This window comes from Carassius carassius, chromosome 26, assembly GCF_963082965.1.
Source record: "Carassius carassius chromosome 26, fCarCar2.1, whole genome shotgun sequence".
Lineage (NCBI taxonomy): Eukaryota > Metazoa > Chordata > Actinopteri > Cypriniformes > Cyprinidae > Carassius > Carassius carassius.
This window is the reverse complement of record NC_081780.1, coordinates 359252-378181: the sequence shown is the minus strand read 5'-3', so window position 1 is coordinate 378181 and position 18930 is coordinate 359252. Positions and strand designations below refer to the sequence as shown.

General features: G+C 36.0%; 2 protein-coding genes across 5 annotated transcripts in view; one reads left to right on the top strand and one right to left on the bottom strand.

Moving 5' to 3' along the window:
- Positions 1-3912, top strand: part of ptpro (protein tyrosine phosphatase receptor type O) — a 42324-nt gene extending 38412 nt beyond the window's left edge. For all 4 annotated transcript variants that reach the window (XM_059510514.1, XM_059510512.1, XM_059510513.1 and 1 more), the window contains 2 exons: positions 1453-1561; positions 2833-3912. In XM_059510514.1, coding sequence (XP_059366497.1) covers positions 1453-1557 — 105 coding nt within the window. In that variant the 3' untranslated portion in view covers positions 1558-1561; positions 2833-3912. The remainder of the gene's footprint in view (positions 1-1452; positions 1562-2832) is intronic.
- Positions 3913-6163: 2251 nt separating this feature from the next.
- Positions 6164-13983, bottom strand: naga (N-acetylgalactosaminidase, alpha). Its single transcript, XM_059510509.1, has 9 exons — positions 13830-13983; positions 12503-12660; positions 11415-11555; positions 9911-10122; positions 9204-9298; positions 7696-7857; positions 7233-7430; positions 6589-6729; positions 6164-6512 (listed from the first exon to the last, which is right to left on the bottom strand). The coding sequence occupies exons 2-9, from the start codon at positions 12655-12657 to the stop codon at positions 6300-6302; spliced, it is 1317 nt and encodes a 438-aa protein (XP_059366492.1). The 5' UTR covers positions 12658-12660; positions 13830-13983; the 3' UTR covers positions 6164-6299.
- Between the last annotated feature and the right edge of the window lie 4947 nt (positions 13984-18930).

Below are 18930 nucleotides of genomic sequence, written 5' to 3'. Positions count from 1 at the left end.
ACATTGAATCTGGACCAGAACCAGAAACCAAATCGGATCCAGAACTAAACACTGAATCTGAACCGTAACTAGAATACGAATCAGATCCAAAACCAAACACTGAACCAGAAATAGAAACCGAATCAAATCCAGAAACAAACACTGAATCTGAACCAGAACCAAAAAACTGAATCAGATCCCGAACCAAACATTGAATCTGGACCAGAACCAGAAACCAAATCGGATCCAGAACTAAACACTGAATCTGAACCGTAACTTGAATACGAATCAGATCCAAAACCAAACACTGAATCTGAACCAGAAACAGAAACCAAATCAGATTCAGAACCAAACACTGAACCTGAACCAGAAACCAAATCAAATCCAGAACCAAACACTGAATCTGAACCAGAAACAGAAACCAAATCAGATTCAGAACCAAACACTGAATCTGAACCAGAAACTGAACCAGAAGCCGAATCAGATCCAGAAACAAACACTGAATCTGAACCAGAACCAGAAACTGAATCAGATCCCGAACCAAACATTGAATCTGGACCAAAACCAGAAACCAAATCGGATCCAGAACTAAACACTGAATCTGAACCGTAACTTGAATACGAATCAGATCCAAAACCAAACACTGAACCAGAAATAGAAACCGAATCAAATCCAGAAACAAACACTGAATCTGAACCAGAACCAGAAACTGAATCAGATCCCGAACCAAACATTGAATCTGGACCAGAACCAGAAACCAAATCGGATCCAGAACTAAACACTGAATCTGAACCGTAACTTGAATACGAATCAGATCCAAAACCAAACACTGAATCTGAACCAGAAACAGAAACCAAATCAGATTCAGAACCAAACACTGAATCTGAACCAGAAACTGAACCAGAAGCCGAATCAGATCCAGAAACCGAACCTGAACCAGAAACTGAATCAAATTTATTCTAGAAAAATGTTAAGAATATTTTATATTCCCAAATACAACATATGTCTTATGAATACTCTTCTGTTTGTCTTAAGATTGTTCTTAAAACAAAACTGAATAAGAATTTAAATTCTTTCAAAGAATCTTTTTGAAAATGATTGTAAATAGGCTCTTAAAGTTAGAATAATGTCCAAAGTGTCCCAAGTCCTCAAATGGGTGATATTTAAATTGATTTTTTAGGTTGTTTCAAGTTAATTGTTGTAATTAAACATAACAATATAACATTAATGCAACTTAATGTGTTTTTTTTCAGTGTTTTTCAGTAAATCAGTGACTAGTCAAATAAATGTTCACAAGAAAATATTTAAGAACTTTGAGAATTTCACTTGAGAACATTCTTACAGCTGCTTGCAATGTCTTAACTCTGTTTTCTCTTTTAAGAAGATTTAGATGAATCTATGGAAGCTTGTTTGCACCACTGGATAAAAAATTATTTAGACTTTTAAACTCAGTGTGTGTGTGTGTGTGTGCAGGAGCAGTACGTATTCATCCATCAGTGTGTCCTACTTATGTGGAAAAAGAAGAAGCAGCAGACGCACACAAGCGACGTCATCTACGAGAATGTCAGCAAGTCCTAATGAAGTGAGACCTCAAAATTAATATGAATATGAATAATATATACAAATGGATGGATGGATGGATAGATAGAGGGGTGGGTGTTAGGGTGGATGGATGGATGAATAATGGATGGATGGATAGATGGGTCGGTGAATGGATGGATGATGGATGAATGATGGATGGATGGAGGGAGGGATAGATGGGTCAGTGGATGGATGGATGGATGGATGATGGATGGATGGATGGATGGATGATGGATGAATGATGGATGGATGGATGGATGGAGGGATAGATGGGTCTGGGAGAGATGGATGGACGGATGATGGATGAATGGATAGATGGGTCGGTGAATGGATGGATGATGGATGAATGATTGATGGATGGATGGATGGATGGATGGATGGATGGATGGAGGGATAGATGGGTCAGTGGATGGATGGATGATGGATGGATGGATGGATGGAGGGATAGATGGGTCAGTGGATGGATGGATGGATGGATGGATGGATGATGGATGGATGGATGGATGGAGGGATAGATGGGTCAGTGGTTGGATGGATGGATGATGGATGGATGGAGGGATAGATGGGTCAGTGGATGGATGGATGGATGGATGGATGATGGATGGATGGATGGATCTGTGGATAGATATATGGATGGATGGAAGGATAGATGGGTCGGTGGATGGATGAGGGATAGATAGATGGATGGATGAATGGAGTGATGAGGGATAGATGGGTCGGTGGATGAATGGATGATGGATGGAAGGATAGATGGGTTGGTGGATGGATGGATGGATGGATGATGGATGGATGGAGGGATGAGGGATATATGGAAGGATAGATGGATGATGGATGGATGAATGGATGAATGGATGGATGGATGGAGGGATAGATGGGTCAGTGGATGGACGGATGGGTCGGTGGATAGATGGATGGATGGGTCAGTGGATAGATGGATGGATGGAGGGATAGATGGGTCGGTGGATGGATGGATGATGGATAGATGATGGATGGATGATGGATGGATGGATGGATGGAAGGATAAATGAGTCGGTGGATGGATGGATGCTCTTCTTTTATTTCAGTTTTAGTGTGTTATTTTAGTGCATCAATTTAAATAAATGAAAATGAAAAATGATGCCTGGGCATCTAGCTGGGAATTTGTTTTATATATCTTTTTAATATTTCTATCTTAATATTTAATACACCTATCTATAATATTTCATTTAATATCATCTGTCAAGGAACACATATGCTGATTCTGGTTTTAGTGTCCGCTCTGTTTTCCTCCAGGTCCGACGCTCCTCACATCAGTGTTGACAGACGTGCTTCATCAACACCAGATCCCAACCGAGCGGCGGCCGCGGAGCAGAACCCTTCACTCATTTACTCCCATACAAGCTCTTATTTAGCGGACGAACGACGGAACCAATCCGATGCCTTAAACGAGCTGCGTGTTCTCCCGTCTCTGCAGATCGCAGGAGAACGCCGCAGCACCGGACCCACGCCGCCTCCGTCCGCATCTCGTCTGTAGTGTGTGAATCTCAGGAGCATCTGGATGCGTGTAAAGTGTGTTTCGTGAGTTTATATCGCACTCTGTCTGTACTAGTGTTAGTTTCTATGTCTCCAGAGGAGAATGCAGAACCGGATCCTCCTGTTGGCATGCACATGTAAACACGGTTCGAACCTGACGGCCTTTGATCACTGCCACACACTGACCATCTGCTCTGGGTGTAAAGGACAGATGCAGAAGATCGTATGTGTTGCTGTGTGTAGAGAGGCTGCGCTTCTGTGATTTCTGCTAAAGCTGGGCTTCATCTGCAAGCGTCTGGATGTTCACTGGAGCGGGGTTTTTGCACAGTTCAGACCGAATCGCTCGCTGCTGCTGAATCTGACACTGACTCCGTTGTGTTCGCTGAACGATGCATGCTGCAAAATGACAGACGCGAGATTAGTCTAATCTTTAGGTTTAGAGCTCAAGAGTGTACGTTTCACGTTTGCCTGTTCCGCCAGACACCAGTGAGTTTACAAATGTCTTTACAGATGCAGAGATGTCATATCAACCAAGCGTCGAGCTGTAAATACTGAAACTAAAGAAACTCTGTATTGTGTTTTCAATGAACTGATTGAAACTCTCTCTCCAGAACGGGCTTCACTTGATGGGTTTTCTTTCATTCATGTCAGAATTCGTTTGTCTTTTGGTGCCATTCTTGTGAATCGTGTGACTTCAAGTAGCCGAGCAATCCACAGTTTAATGTGTGTTCATTTGGGAAAAAATAAACATTTGAGTACGTATTCTATTGAGCTGGAAATGAGTCGTTTTGTGTGATGAATAAATGACGTCTGTAGACCTCAGTCCATGTGGACTTCAAACAGTCTGCTGTTCCTCTTCTTGCATGTCTGCTGTGTGAATCTTTTCCAATAATTTGATGCAAAAAGGCTCAAACTGCACAAGAAATTATGTTCATCAGTACTTTTTTCTTGTTTCCATTACAAATATTTAAACTTTATTAAATCAAGAATGACTGTGATGATTGAATCACATCTTTAAATAAACTCTCATAAATCCAGCATCCAAAAAAGTCGTTATGTTACAGCAAATGAAGTAATAATAGAGCATGACTATTTTACTGGCTCGAGCTGATGTGGACGTGAGCGCACGTGACCAAAGATGGCGGCAGGTCGCGCATGCGCGTTTCCGAGAATGAAGCAGGTTAGCGACTTCAAGGTGAGTGTCAACGTGAACGTTATAGCTGTGGGAGTCATAATAGTTTGCACCGTTTTAGTGTAGTAATTAAAAAATTAGTATGAGTGTTCCAGACAGCCATTGTTTGTTTGATTAGTCGGATGACGCGTGATTTGGGCGGGAGTGTCCATTTTTAAAACACGTTATTTTGAGTTCAGAACTTTATTAAATATTATGGTAAAACCATATGAAATGCGCTTTAGGTTTAGGAAACAACATACCTGCAAGCAAGCAGTTAATGGGAAAAATGAATCTTTTCGAAGCTTTGAATCAACTGAACAATTTTGCAGAATGATTCACTGTTTCGAATCACTCGAAACGCCACGCGCTGGTGACGCCTGCTGGTCAAAACTGTAAATCATGCAACAATAACAGCTTTTACAAACCCATTGCATATGTTTTATTGAAAGTATAATTAAACGCAATAATAAGTGTCAGTATAATATCTGTTTGTTTATTAATTTGCAGTGCTTATTTTGTTTATTTAGCAGTAAGATACTAGAATGTGTCTTCCTTTGAATTGCACAAATGATTCAAATTAAAAATGTCAACAATTTTATAAAAATAATTCGAGATCAGGTAAAAAACAAACACAGCGCTGTGATTCATCATCGCCCCATCACTAAAATTTAGAAACTAATTACGTGACTTTGCAAATTCTATACACACTCAAAAACGTTGGTTCGAAGCAAATGATTCGCAACAGTTTCGAAGCACGGAGTGGGTACCTTCTATCTAGACTTTAGTTTAAACTGCGAGAAATGGTTAATCGATGCTGCACGATGGTACGAAACTGCTGCATGATGGTACAAACTTTGAATCTGTTGTTTTGAATCAGTGATTCGGTATCGACAAATCCCGTTACTTTAGCAAACGATGCTTCGTGACGTCATAGGGCTGTTTCACCGCCAGAGGGCTATTGCTTTGATGAACCGGTCTATAACCATACAGTACAACATGTGACCCTGGAGCACAAAGCCATTATAAAACTTGGAAGAGCCAGGAAAAGTTTTAATATAACTCAGATTGGATTCTTCTGAAAGAATAATGTCCTATACATCTAGGATGTCTTGCCCTTGAGGGTAGTGGGTTCATTTTAATTTCTGGGTGAAACCATCCCTTTAATGACAAACACGTGTGTCTCATAAAATACATGAAACAAGCACCACAATTTAATTAATGACACACACGCTTCATATTTAATGATTTGATTCAAATGGATGGATTTCACGTTCAAGAAAACATTTTCTATTTCTCTGTAAAAGGTGTCATTATCACTGACCTTTAATATATCGGTGTATATATATATATATGTGTGTGTGTGTGTGTGTGTTCTCGTTGTATTGACAGCTTTTGTCCAGCAGGTGTCGCTGTTACAGTTTATTTTTTACTTTAAATGTGTATTTGTAATGTGTACTATAAAGGTGTGTTGGTCAGAAACATGAATCTAGTCTATACAGCAGTGGCTTTTACAACAATTTATTTGATTTTATTGCATTAAAAGTGACAGCCAAAGTTATAAAATCAGGTGTATTGACAAAATAACACAAAATAAGTAAATCATCATAGAGGCAACTCATTTACAAGAATAGATGTCATTAGGTATGTTCAGAAACTGTTGACAAACTCATTTTAAAAGATTTCTTAGGGAAATTTGGAACAGTGTAAATGATCTTATTAATATGAAAATGTATTGTTATTTTTAATGCGCTTCTAACCTAGTTCAGGACCAAAATTGATAACACTGACAATTTATATGCTCTTACACTCTCATACATACATACACCTCAACAAAAGCATCATAATTTGAACATCTTGCTTTATACGTACTAAAATGACTTAAAACTTGAATGTGCACAAATTAGCGAAAATTTGAAAAAATTCAATTCATTCAAAACTTAAACGTCATTCGGTAAAAACAGACCTTTAAAAAAAAAAAATCACACAAGAAAACATTTAAAGAGGAAATCAAGTGATATTCCTGAGTGTGTCGCTCGTTCCTGATGGGCGGAGCTTAAAGCACTAGAGGGGCGTCGACCTCATTATCATGCTGATGGAACTTTGGCCCAATCAGCTTCTCGCTGAACCGCCCAGGCTCCGCCTCCTTCCACCACTCGGCTACAGGATTGACGTACCACATGACCGCACCGGATGGATTGATGGACACAACAAACTCAGTGCTGTCCTTCATCTGAGGCAAGAGCTGCTCCGAAAACACGTCGTACACCTGAGAGAGAGAAAGAGACGTGCATGAATCACCTGCGCTGATCAGAGCTGATGCTGATGCTGATGCTGGAGCTCACCTCATACACTCCAGTCTTGTAGCTCAGCTCCTTCAGAGACGTCTTGTAGCGATAAGGCATATCAGATCTCCTGCTGAGGAACACCAGAGCGCTGGATCCTTTAGCCAGCGGCCGCCAGAACACCTCGATCCCGCTCTTCTCCTGACAGAACCAGTGCCACAAAAACACACCAATGACACTAAACTAATCAGCAGCCTACGATCAGTCAGTTAATACAATTATAAAAAGATTAATGTATTAAATAATAACAAAAAATCATGAAAACATTACTGGAAATACATTTTACTAATAAAAATACTAAAATAAATTAATTAAAAATAGAAATAATTAAAATTACTTAATACAGTATATAATCCTAACAGCTACTAAAGTGATTAAAAACAAATATAATAATGTGAAATAATCAGGGCTGTCAGTTTAATGCATTAACAAAATATTAACAAAATTTGAATAAACTGATGACAAACTGACTACAATATTATTTAAATCAATAAATAATCCAGTAGCTAATCCTAAAAAGATGGTAATATAGTAACAAGCGCAACTCATAAAAAAAGTTTTACTATATAAATTGTTCTTTTTATTTTTATTTAAGGATAGAGACGATTATATTTGTTGGTTTAAAAGACTGAAAGCCGTCTCACTTTGATCAGGCGTCTGCCCTGGATGCCCAAGCGGTCCTGATTGATGCCGATGGCGATTTTATTCTGCAGGATTGCGCGAGCGCCGCTGCTGATCGTACGCAGATCGTTAGACATGAAGAGGGGCGCGGCCATGATCGCCCACAGAGCCATCTGAGCACGCGATTGGTCCATGCTGAGGCCGAAGTCTCCAATGATCAGCTGAGGAGGAAATCATGATTAAAACACTAGAGATCCTCAGTGAATAATCAAATTTGGGTCATTTACTTTTGAATTTGTGGAGGTAGCTGCACTGCTACAACAAGGACTAGACATATTTTGTAATGTTGAGCAGCGAGCTCATTGGCTATTGATACAGGAGAGAACCAATCAGCTGTGTCATGTGTTGATAATGATGTCATTAGGTCAAATTGAGTTAGATCTATTGGACTGCGCCATCTAGAGTACTGTGTTTGAATGCGCTCACCATGTCGGGGTCGTTCCACTGACCCGGTCCAGCTGCTGGCTGCAGGACGTCCTGATTATCAAAGAACCAGTCGACGATGCTCAGCACACTTTTCCATGAGTCCTGGATATCATCATAGTTCCTCCACAGGTTACAGATCTGACCCAGCAGCGTGTAGTTCACCTGAGACGCAACAAACACAGCTCGAATGGACAACTAGACTAAAAGTTCAAAACAAACTTTAGGTTGGCTTGAAAGCCTGGCCTGAAAGTTTACAGCAGCTGTAAATGTTAGATAGATTAGATGATTAGCATGTTGCTAGCATGATTAGCATTAAGTTAGCATGTTGCTAGCATGTTGCCCATCATATTTCTAGCATGATTTCTAGGATTACTAACATGTAATTAACATGTTGCTAACATTTAGGTTAGCATGATCAACATATTTACCATGATTAGCATGTTGCTAACACGATTAGCATGCAGTCACATGTTGCTAATCATGTTTCTAGCATGATCTGTAATTATTTTGTTGTTAGCATGTTGCTAGAATGCTTCTAGCATGATTAGTATATTACTAGCACGTTGTTAGCATGATTAACAAGTGACTAGCATGTTGCTACATTACGTTACATTTAGAGTTGCACTATTAATTGTTCGCAATCTCGATTTAAATACCCACTCATTCCTAAATGACCACGATTAGTCTGTAAATCTTTGAAAAAGTCTTACCATGTTCAGAGCCAAAACAGGTAAATACTATAATAATACTACAATATAATACTATATACTATAAAGTATTATTACTTTCTTTAGGCGCGTTCACATCAAGGACAATAACTTTAAAGATAACGATAAAGATATAGTTCTAAAAAACATTCTCAATATAAATGTATAGCAGAGTCCACACCACAGCTATAACGATAAAGGCACCGATAAACGATAAACGATAAACGATATTGGAATCACTTTCAGACAAAAAAGATTTCAGCTAATGAACGATAAAAACATTGACAGCCAATCAGAATCAATCCTGCTGAAACGAGCTCGAGGATTTAAAGCTGCAGACGAGCGTGCACTTAGAATAAACAGACGGTATCGTTTACTGCTGTGGACGCTAATATCGTTATCTGTATAGTTATCGTTCTCGGTGTGAACGGGGCTTTACAGGCATTCATATTATCACAGAAATACTGGGAGGAAAGTTTATAGTTTGGATAGAAACCCTAATGTCAACGATAACGATCAAAATAGAGAAAATCGTCTTTTGAAAGTATTGGTGCTTTAAATAACGTTTGTCAAATAAATTCTCTCCGACAAGTGCCTGTAAAAAAATAATTTATTAAACACTTTTAAATAGACTGCAGCAGTAATATTTCGTCACACATTATTTTTAGTTCAGAATTGTGAGAGAGTCATGATTTGAGACAAAAACAAAAAAAAAGTAAAAAATAAAAAAAAAATCGCGATTCTCAATTTATCCAGAATCGTGCAGCTCTACATCACTTCCACTTCCTGTTTTCTACTCACTTTTGGCGGGAGGCCACCCTGATAGGCGGGCCAGCTGCAGGAGTAGGCAATGGGGCGGCCCGTAGCGTTCAGGGCCTTTGACATCATCGGGTAACCTGGATTTAATTAATCACAGAAGATAATGAATAAAAGTCTTAATCATGATCTGACCTAATGTTATTATTAAGCAATCAATGCTACCAACAGACTGCTTATGATCTACTGCTGAATATACATGAGGACATATTTATGTTTGTTCTATAATTGTTTATGTTGTAATAAGTTGTAGATGATTGTGAGATGCACATTTGATCTGTTTAAGGGAGCAGCTGGAAGTACTAAAGCATATGCGTTTCAAAATATCATATATAGAATTAAATAAAAATATAAATAAAGTATAAAATGAAAATGTACAATATAAATAATGTAGAATAAAATATTTACTATTTTATATTTATTTTATAATATATTTACTATATTGTTTTTGGACTTGTCTTTCATTTATTTTAATTTGACGGAGAATAGGAAAAATAGTGATATATTAGTACATGAACCAATTTCAGTACAAATGTATATGTTTTATGAAACATGATTTGAGTGTTAAAGAGTCTGAGACACATGATTTATTAGGTGTTCTGTATGGATATAGAGTATTATTATTTGTTGTTAAATGTGATTTTAACCCTGTGTCTCTGTGACTGAACTGTGATGATGTTAAAGCGTCTGACCTTGTTCCTGGTAGGATGAGTTGGAGTAGCATCCGTCCAGCTTCAGCATGTCGACGCCCCAGTCAGCAAAGGTCTGCGCGTCCGTCTGGATCTTGTCCAGCGTGGTTCCTGGATATCCACCGCAGGTGTGAGTGCCCATGTCTCCGTAGATGCCCAGCTTCAGACCGCGGTCGTGAACGTACTGCGCCAGATGAGCGATGCCTCGCGGAAACCTGCAGGAGAAACATCAGGTGCATAGGATAATAGAATAAGAAATTAAAGTTGTTTTATTTTCCAAATTCCATTTTATTTTCCCCCCAAATTCCGTTTTATTTTTCCCAAATTGCATTTTATTCTTTCTCCAAATTCCATTCAATTTTCCCCCCAATTTTTTTTTTATCCCAAATTCTGTTTTATTTTTTCCCCATATTTCGTTTTATTTTTCCCAAATTCCATTTTATTCTTTACCCAAATTTTGATTTATTTTTTTACCCAAATTCCATTTAATTTTTTTCCCAAATTCCGTTTTATTTTTTCCCAAATTCCAATTTATTTTTACCAAAATCAATTTTATCTCCCCCCAAATTTCATTTTATTTTCTTCCCAAATTCCATTTTTATTCCGTAAATTTTTCTGGATTCCGTTTTTCCCTTTTTAATTTTTCTTTACTCCTTTTTAATGAGTAAATTAAATCATATTAATTAAAAAGCATGTCTAATTAATTTAAAACCACGAAACACGCAATTTCACATCAATTTGTTAAAAGTTTAACAAAAATTACATGTTTCGGGCCCTATGAATTGTTTTTTTTCCAAATTCCATTTTATTTGTTTACAAATTTTCTGGATTCAGTTTTTTTCCGTTTTGATTTTTCTTTACTCCTTTATAATGGTTAAATTAAAAATTACTAATTAAAAACCATGTCTAATGAATTAAAATCATGAAACTTATACAATTTCACATCAATTTATTAAAAGTTTTACAAAAATTACATGTTAAGAGCCCTATGAAATGTTTTATTTTTCCCTCATGTTTTATTGTTTCCAAATTCTTTGTTTTAGCATGTTGAACTATTTGAATAAAAAAAAACCTAATTATAATTCAAATTTATTCTTAAAAAAGCCTTTTGAAATGTTGTGTAGTTTTCTGGTTGAAAATTACAATTGCATAAAACATTATTTTTCACTTATCTTTTAGTTACTGAAAATTAAACTTTATTTTTTTTAATCAAAACATGAAAGAAATGACTATTCCTTAAAAATTAATTTTAATAATTTTAGTAGTGATTGACCGATGTTGTTGTTTTTTTGACAGCAGATATCTTGGAAAGCAGGGGGGCGATGAATTAACAGTTTAATATTCACAGATACTTCTCCATATCACAATTTGATTAAAGTGTAATGATCTACTTTTGATTCATTCATATAAAGTTTAGCAAATTCCGTGATATTCCACATCGCAGAAATCATAGGGCCCTAGGTGAAGCTGGAGCACATTCAGACTCCCTGGGGTCAGGGGTCAGCACCTCTTGGGGTCGGCCTGCAGTCGGCCCTGACTGTCTCTCTGCATTGAGGACCAGCAGTCGTCGATGTTGATGTAGACGTATCCCAGCTCTCTCCAGCCGTCCTCCGACAGTCTGTCCGCCATCTCCATGAACAGATGCTCACTGAGCCAAACATACCGCAGTAGCGTTAACTAAAATTAAACTATTTAACATGAACATGTCATAGGTCATTAATAGCCAAGGGGCCAAATTATCCTTTTCTCTAAAATATTAGATGACCACATACTGGAAACTGGAAAGAAAAACTAAAAAAAAAAAAAAAAACTAATTAAATTATATTACCTAAATAATTGTAAAACAAGCACATAATAAAATTATATATAAAAAAAAAACTAAATATTTTAATTCAAGGTTAATTAAATTTTTTTACCCAAACAGTAATAATAATTAAAAACCAAAATAAGAGGATTATTGTTTATTTAGTCTTGACTTGACTAAGATAAGATGTGTACATAGAGTCCACAAGAGAAAATAAGAGTTGAAGTTATAAAAATGAAGTCGTTCAAAAGTTTTCACCCCCTTGACTCTTAACACTGTGTTATTAGCTGAATGATCCACAGCTGTGTGGTTTTGTGTTCAGTGATAGTTGTTCACGAGTCTCTTGTTCATTCTGAACAGTTAAACTGTCTGCTGTTCTTCCGAAAAATCCCCCAGATCCCACAAATGATTTGGTTTTCAAGCATTTTTGTGTATTTGAACTCTTTCCAGCAGTGACTGTATGATTCTGAGATCCATCTTTTCACACTGAGGACAACTGAGAGACTCAAACACAACTATTACAGAAGATTCAAACCCTCACTGATGCTCCAGAAGGAGAAACCATGCATTAAGAGCTGGGGCGTGAAAACTTTTGAACAGAATGGAGATGTGTACATTATTCTTACTTCGCCTAAATATAAATGTTTTTTTCATTTAGTACTGCCCTTCAGAGGCTACAGAATATACTTGCATGTTTCACAGAAGACAAAATAAGTTAAATTTATCCTGATCTTCAAATCAGCCTAACGGCTCTTTTGACCTCAGCGGTAAATTATCTTTAACTGATGAACCTGATGCAGTTGTCGGGGTCGTTCAGACAGTCGGTGTCACAGCGGAAACGTTCCCAGGCTAACCATCCCATCGGCGGGGTCCTCATCAGCCCGTTATCCAGAGCCCAGGCGGCCGCGGAGAACGCCAGGACAAAAATAACTACTGAGCGCTGCATTTCTGAAACACAGTGTCATCATCATCATTAATATTATTATAATAGTTATTATAAATGCATTCCCAGGGGAATACTGTGAGCAGATGAGGCCAGACAAGAAACACAATCTAACTTTGACAGGAAGTTTTCAGTACGTCAACTCTCTACAATGAGCTTCAATTACGAAAATTATACTTTTAATAAACTCCCTTTTAGGCATGCACGCTAGTCTTTTACTAACTGCTTGTTTTCATAAAAAAAACCTAACACTAGCTTCTCTAATCTTTTTATATTCTATTCTGTTTTATTTTTTTATGATAAAATTAAAGACAAATTAAAACTAAAAAACATACAAGTAAAATTGCTCTTTTCTTGATGCTGATTGATTTCATTTGTAATTCGCTTTGGATAAAAGCCTCTGCTAAAGGATTAAATGTAAAATATATTCCAGTTGTTGTTGTTAACAATATAAAGTGCATTAAACATTACATTGAGGGGCTTGAGAGTTTAACTAAAACATAATAATGTCATATTTAAAACAAATCATTTTAAAATAACCAATTAATCACAACACTTTAAAAAAAAAAGAAATATTGCAATGGTTTAATTTACTCAAAAGATAAAAATAATAATAATGCATTGTTTTTATGTGAATATGTTATCATGTAAGCAACAAACAAGCAACTCTAATCTGAATATGAGTATTTAAAAAATGCAATTTAATCTTATATTTCTAATTCCTAATCTAATTACACATTTTTGGAATCTGATCATTAATATTTTTGAGTTTAATATCTGTCGTGAAGAACACACCTGACAGTCACCTGACACACTCTCTCACACACACACACACACACACACACACACACACACACTCACAGATCACACACACACATCCTCACAGATCACAGGACACACACTCAATATCATATTTAATAACACTCTTTTTATGTAAAGAGTAAAAATTATATTTAAAAAAAAATCTAATTACACACATATAACATGAGTAGGAGTGACTCTGACTTCCTGTTAGACTCACTTCCTGATAGAATCCAACACGGATCTCTGTTTGCAGCGTGTAAATGATAACTGAATAAATCTCCGTGTTTTATAGTTATAGTTGTATGAAACTTAGCAGAAAACTTGAATGAATGAGTGTGTGTGATTTATATCGAGCGTTACTCACCGGATCCGGATGTTGGATCTTCCCTCGGTTTCTGTATCAGATGTGAGCGGCTCGGTTCTGAACACAGCTCTGTGTGCGTGTGTGTGTGTGTGTGTGTGTGTGTGTGAGAGAGAGAGAGAGAGAGAGAGAGAGACAATGGATAGGTGGGTGTGTGTGTGTGTGTTGTTAACACAGACGGTCATATGACCGCGTTCGTGTCACGTGACGCAGCATCAGCTGACCGCGGCCGTTTATTGACAAGGAAGTTCCGCATACATTGCTTTTTTAAATGCTCATAAATAGTATACAAAAAGTAATACAACCATCAACATAAATTATAGAAATTATTTTTTTTTTTTTTAGCAAATACTACAGTGATTTTGAACCGTAAAGCCCTTGAATTAATTTGTTATGGTAATTCTATAGTTGGTAAAATAACAAATATAGTAATACAAAAAAATGACTTTACCCAATACTGTACTAAGTTTTCTACAACTATAGCGTGTATTATACTACAATACGTTACAGTTTACTGTAGTAAAAACTAAAGTATACAACAGTATTTATCACAGTTCACTTACTTTAGTCAATACTACAGTGTGCTGCATCATTCATTAACAAAGGATTGTAAATACTAGAATATGGCTCAAAACACTATAGTATTTAAGGTGGGACAACAAATAAAATAAAAGCAAATAATGAAGAAAAGGTAGATGTTTACACTTAAAAAAAAAGATAGGAAAAGAGTTACAAAGTTTTTTATTTTTTTTTTAGTTTTGAAATTTAAGTTCTTAGACAACTGGATCAATCAAAATTCTTTCCTGAAAACAAAAGCGATAAGTCTGGAGTCTTAATATTTGCATCTGTGGATTCTTGCCAAATCAAAATGTCTTTGATCTTTCAAGCTGTTTAATGGAACTCAGCTGGAGTTGCAATGCATCAATCCAAAAGAAGTGAAATAAAAAGTGCCCATCTATATTAAAAAGTTCCCCGCATGGCTCCGGGGGATGAACAAAGGCCTCCTGTAGCGAATCGATGTGTTTTTGTACGAAAAATATCCATATTCAAGAATATGCAACAAAAACTCAGACCAAAACATGCATAAAAACAGCTTTTACAAACCCATTGCAAATGCTTTCTTGAAAGTATACTACATTAAAAATAATAATTAAAAAAATAAATAAAAATAAAAACATTTCATATGAAGTAGCTGCATAATGTTTTTTTTAATTATTATTCATTATTATTTATTTGCAGTGCTGGTTTTGTGTGTTTTATGGAGAGCTTGTCCCTTAATTTTGAAACATTTTAAAACAGTTATGACAGGCTAACGAAGCCTTGTTTACTGAAATCATGTGACTTTGGCAGTTTGGTACATGCTCCGAACCACTGTTTCAAAAACAAATGTTTCACAAGAATTTTGAAGCTTCATGAAGCAAAAGTGCACTGCAAAAAAAAATTTTTGGTAAGTATTTTTGCCATGTTTTCTAGTAGAAGTACACAAATTCTTGAATCAAGGAGCATTTATTTGGTAACTAAAGTGGCTTAAGATATAAATTCTTGTTTTCTGAAAAAAGGTATCAAAATGTTGTTAGCGTTTGCTTAAAACCAGCAAATATATCTGCCAATGGGGCAAGAAAAATAATCTTGTTTAGCCTTTGATTGATATCTGTCATTGGCAGATATTTTTGCTCGTTTTAAGCAAAAACTAACAAAAGTTTGATCGTTTTTGTTCACCATCATGGGCTGTAAATTCCATTTTATATGGACTTAAAGCAACAGACAGTCTAACTGAACATGAATAACTTAACATGAAAAGAATTTACAGTCTGCCATAAACGCAGAAGAAAACTTGCAAATGAAGCAACACTACACATTACACACAGTATAATTTTTTTTTTTATTACAAGATGAGCTTGAACAGTTCTCCACCCATGTTTTTTTCCAAAGGTCTCTGTAGATTGAAGCCGATCTGGAGAAATCCTAGCGTTTGCTCAGTACAGTATTATACAGAAACTTGCCTTCAGATAAAACACAGACATCAGCACACTGAAACAGATCAAGTAGAGGTGGTTTCTGGAGACGCTGCTTGTTCTCAATGGACAGACGTGCATAAATGTGTGTTGAGCAGGCATTAGATGCTTTAGACACACATTTATGCATGTCTGTCCATCGAGAACAAGCCCATATAAAGATTTACTACAAAAATCGTCTGTACAAAAACTGCGCTTCGCTTTTTTTTTCTTGTTATAAATCTCTGTTGAATGAGTTGCCTGTGACAGATGGAATGGATGCTAGTAAAAAGGTTTCTAGAAAAGTTGAAGTTTATCTAAACGACAGAACTTTGGCTTGAGTCGTTGATCAGGACGGAGCGTGGCTTTCAACCGACGGACATCAGTTCATGGCGTTTACACTGCAAAAAGTGATTTTCTTAATAATTTTGTCTTGTTTTCTAGTGTAAATATCTAAAGAATCACGATGCTTTTACTTGTCAAGTAAAATAAGTTAGGTAATATATTAAGTCTTGCTTACAAAAAAAACAAATTTCATAAATTAGTTAAAACAAGCAAAAATATCTGCCAGTGGGTAAGAAATATCTAACATCTAACTACTGGGGTGCCTCAGGGCTCAGTTCTCGGACCACTTCTCTTCTCTGTCTACATGGCATCATTAGGTTCTGTCATTCAGAAACATGGCTTTTCATACCACTGCTATGCTGATGACACTCAACTCTACATCTCATTCCATCCTGATGATCCGACAGTAGCTACTCGCATCTCAGCTTGTCTAAAAGACATTTCTTCCTGGATGATGGACCATCACCTTCAACTCAACCTTGCCAAGACAGAACTGCTTGTGATTCCAGCAAACCCATCGTTTCATCACAATTTCACCATCAAGTTAGGCACATCAACCATAACTCCTTCAAAAACAGCTAGAAGCCTTGGAGTTATGATTGATGATCAGCTGACTTTCTTGGACCACATTGCTAAAACTGTCCGATCCTGCAGATTTGCTTTATTCAACATCAAGAAGATCAAGCCCTTTCTTTGGGAACATGTTGCACAACTCCTTGTTCACGCTCTTGTTCTGTCCAGGCTGGACTATTGCAATGCTCTCTTGGCAGGTCTTCCAGCCAATTCTATCAAACCTTTACAATTAATCCAGAACGCGGCAGCAAGATTAACTTTTAATGAGCTGAAAAGAATACACGTCACACCTCTGTTTATCAATTTGCACTGGCTTCCAATAGCTGCTCGTATAAAATTCAAGGCATTGATGTTTGCCTACAAAACTACCACTGGCTCTGCACCCATTTACCTAAATGTGTTACTTCAGACTTATGTTCCTCTAGAAGCTTGCGTTCTGCAAGTGAACGTCGCTTGATTGTTCATCCCAAAGAAGCACAAAGTCACTTTTACGGACTTTTAAATTAAATGTTCCTCCTGGTGGAATGACCTCCCCAACTCAATCCGAGCAGCTGGGTCCTTAGCCATCTTCAAGAATCGGCTTAAAACACATCTCTTCCATCTTTATTTGACCCTCTAACTTTAGCACTCTCTATTCTAATTATATTCTTTAAAAAAATAAACTTTCCTCTTTAGACTTGCACTCTATTTATCTACTTGTTTTCTTAAAAAAAATTAAATTAAAAATATTAAAAACATTGGTACGTATACTGGGTTAAACTAACTGGGACTTGAGTTAAACTAAATTTTGATTTTTTTTTTCTTTCCAGAAAACAAGAATTCATATCCTAAGCCATTTTACTTGTAAATTCAGCTTGATTAAATATATATATATATATATATATATATATATATATATATATATATATATATATATATATATATATATATATATATATATATATATTATATTATATATATTTATACTAGAAAACAAGACAAAAATAAATAAGAAAACATTTTTTTTTTGCAGATATATTGCTGCCTTCAATTAAAAAATTATGCTGGAATAATTATTATCAAGAGAATAATAATTTTTTTTGACGGTCTGACTTTCTGGGATTAAATAAATTATTTTGTAAGCTCGCACTGATCATAATTAATTTCTTTGATCACATCATTTTGTTTTCTTCTAATGGAAACGACACCGCTTTCCAGATTTAGCCAACCTGATCTCATGGCAATTTGTACCTCGCTCGTACGAATTCATACGATTTCTGAAAATTCACACATGTTTTACGAGGTGGCAAATTCGTAGGAATGTGTACGAAGGACCACACCTACCTTCGCTCCTAAACTTAACCGTTACAGAAATCGTACAAAATAATACAAGTGAGTTCATATGAATTTGCTGTGAGATTTAGCTAGTGTTTGAATGACAAAAATAAGGTTCGCTATTGGCTATTTCTCAGTTAACAAAAACATGTTCTAAGAACGTTTTGCTAACGTTCCCGTTAAGTTATGAAAACATTATTTCTGAATGTTCAAATCGTCCAGTTTTAAAAATGTTTTAAAAACGTTTCTTCTTGGTTGTATGAACGTCAAGGGAACATTTCATCATTTTTATACTTTGTGTGTGTTACTTTTGAATGTTCAGATTAACATTATGAACTGAAACGTCTGAAATGTCAAGTTAAAATGTGCACTAATTAATGTCAGTTCCAAAACAGTGGACCAATCAGAAGGCTCCGGAGGCGGGGCAAGCAAGTTCTCTTAGAGTAGCAAGTTGGCATGGCAACTGTTTTATTTGATGGCAACATGGCAGAGGCGTTCTATGCTGAGTTATTTTTATTTCTGGATTCTGTTTTTTTCCATTTAAATATTTATGGAATCCTTTTTAATGGTTAAATTAAATCGTATTAGTCAGAAAGCATGCTTAATTAAAATAATGAAACTGCAATTGCAAACATGCAATTTAACATCAATTTTAACAAAAAGAAAATGTTTAGGGTCCTAAGAAAGGTTTATTTTTTATTTGATTTATGTTCTGTTTTATTGTTACCAAATTCTGTTTAAGCATGTCTTATTATTTGAATGCATAAAAACGAATTAACATTTATTTTTACAATAGCTGCAAGAAATATTTTTTTTTCATAAATTCTGTGTTTTTCTGGTTATCAAATGAATGCATAAAATATTAATTTAATCTATCTTTTAATC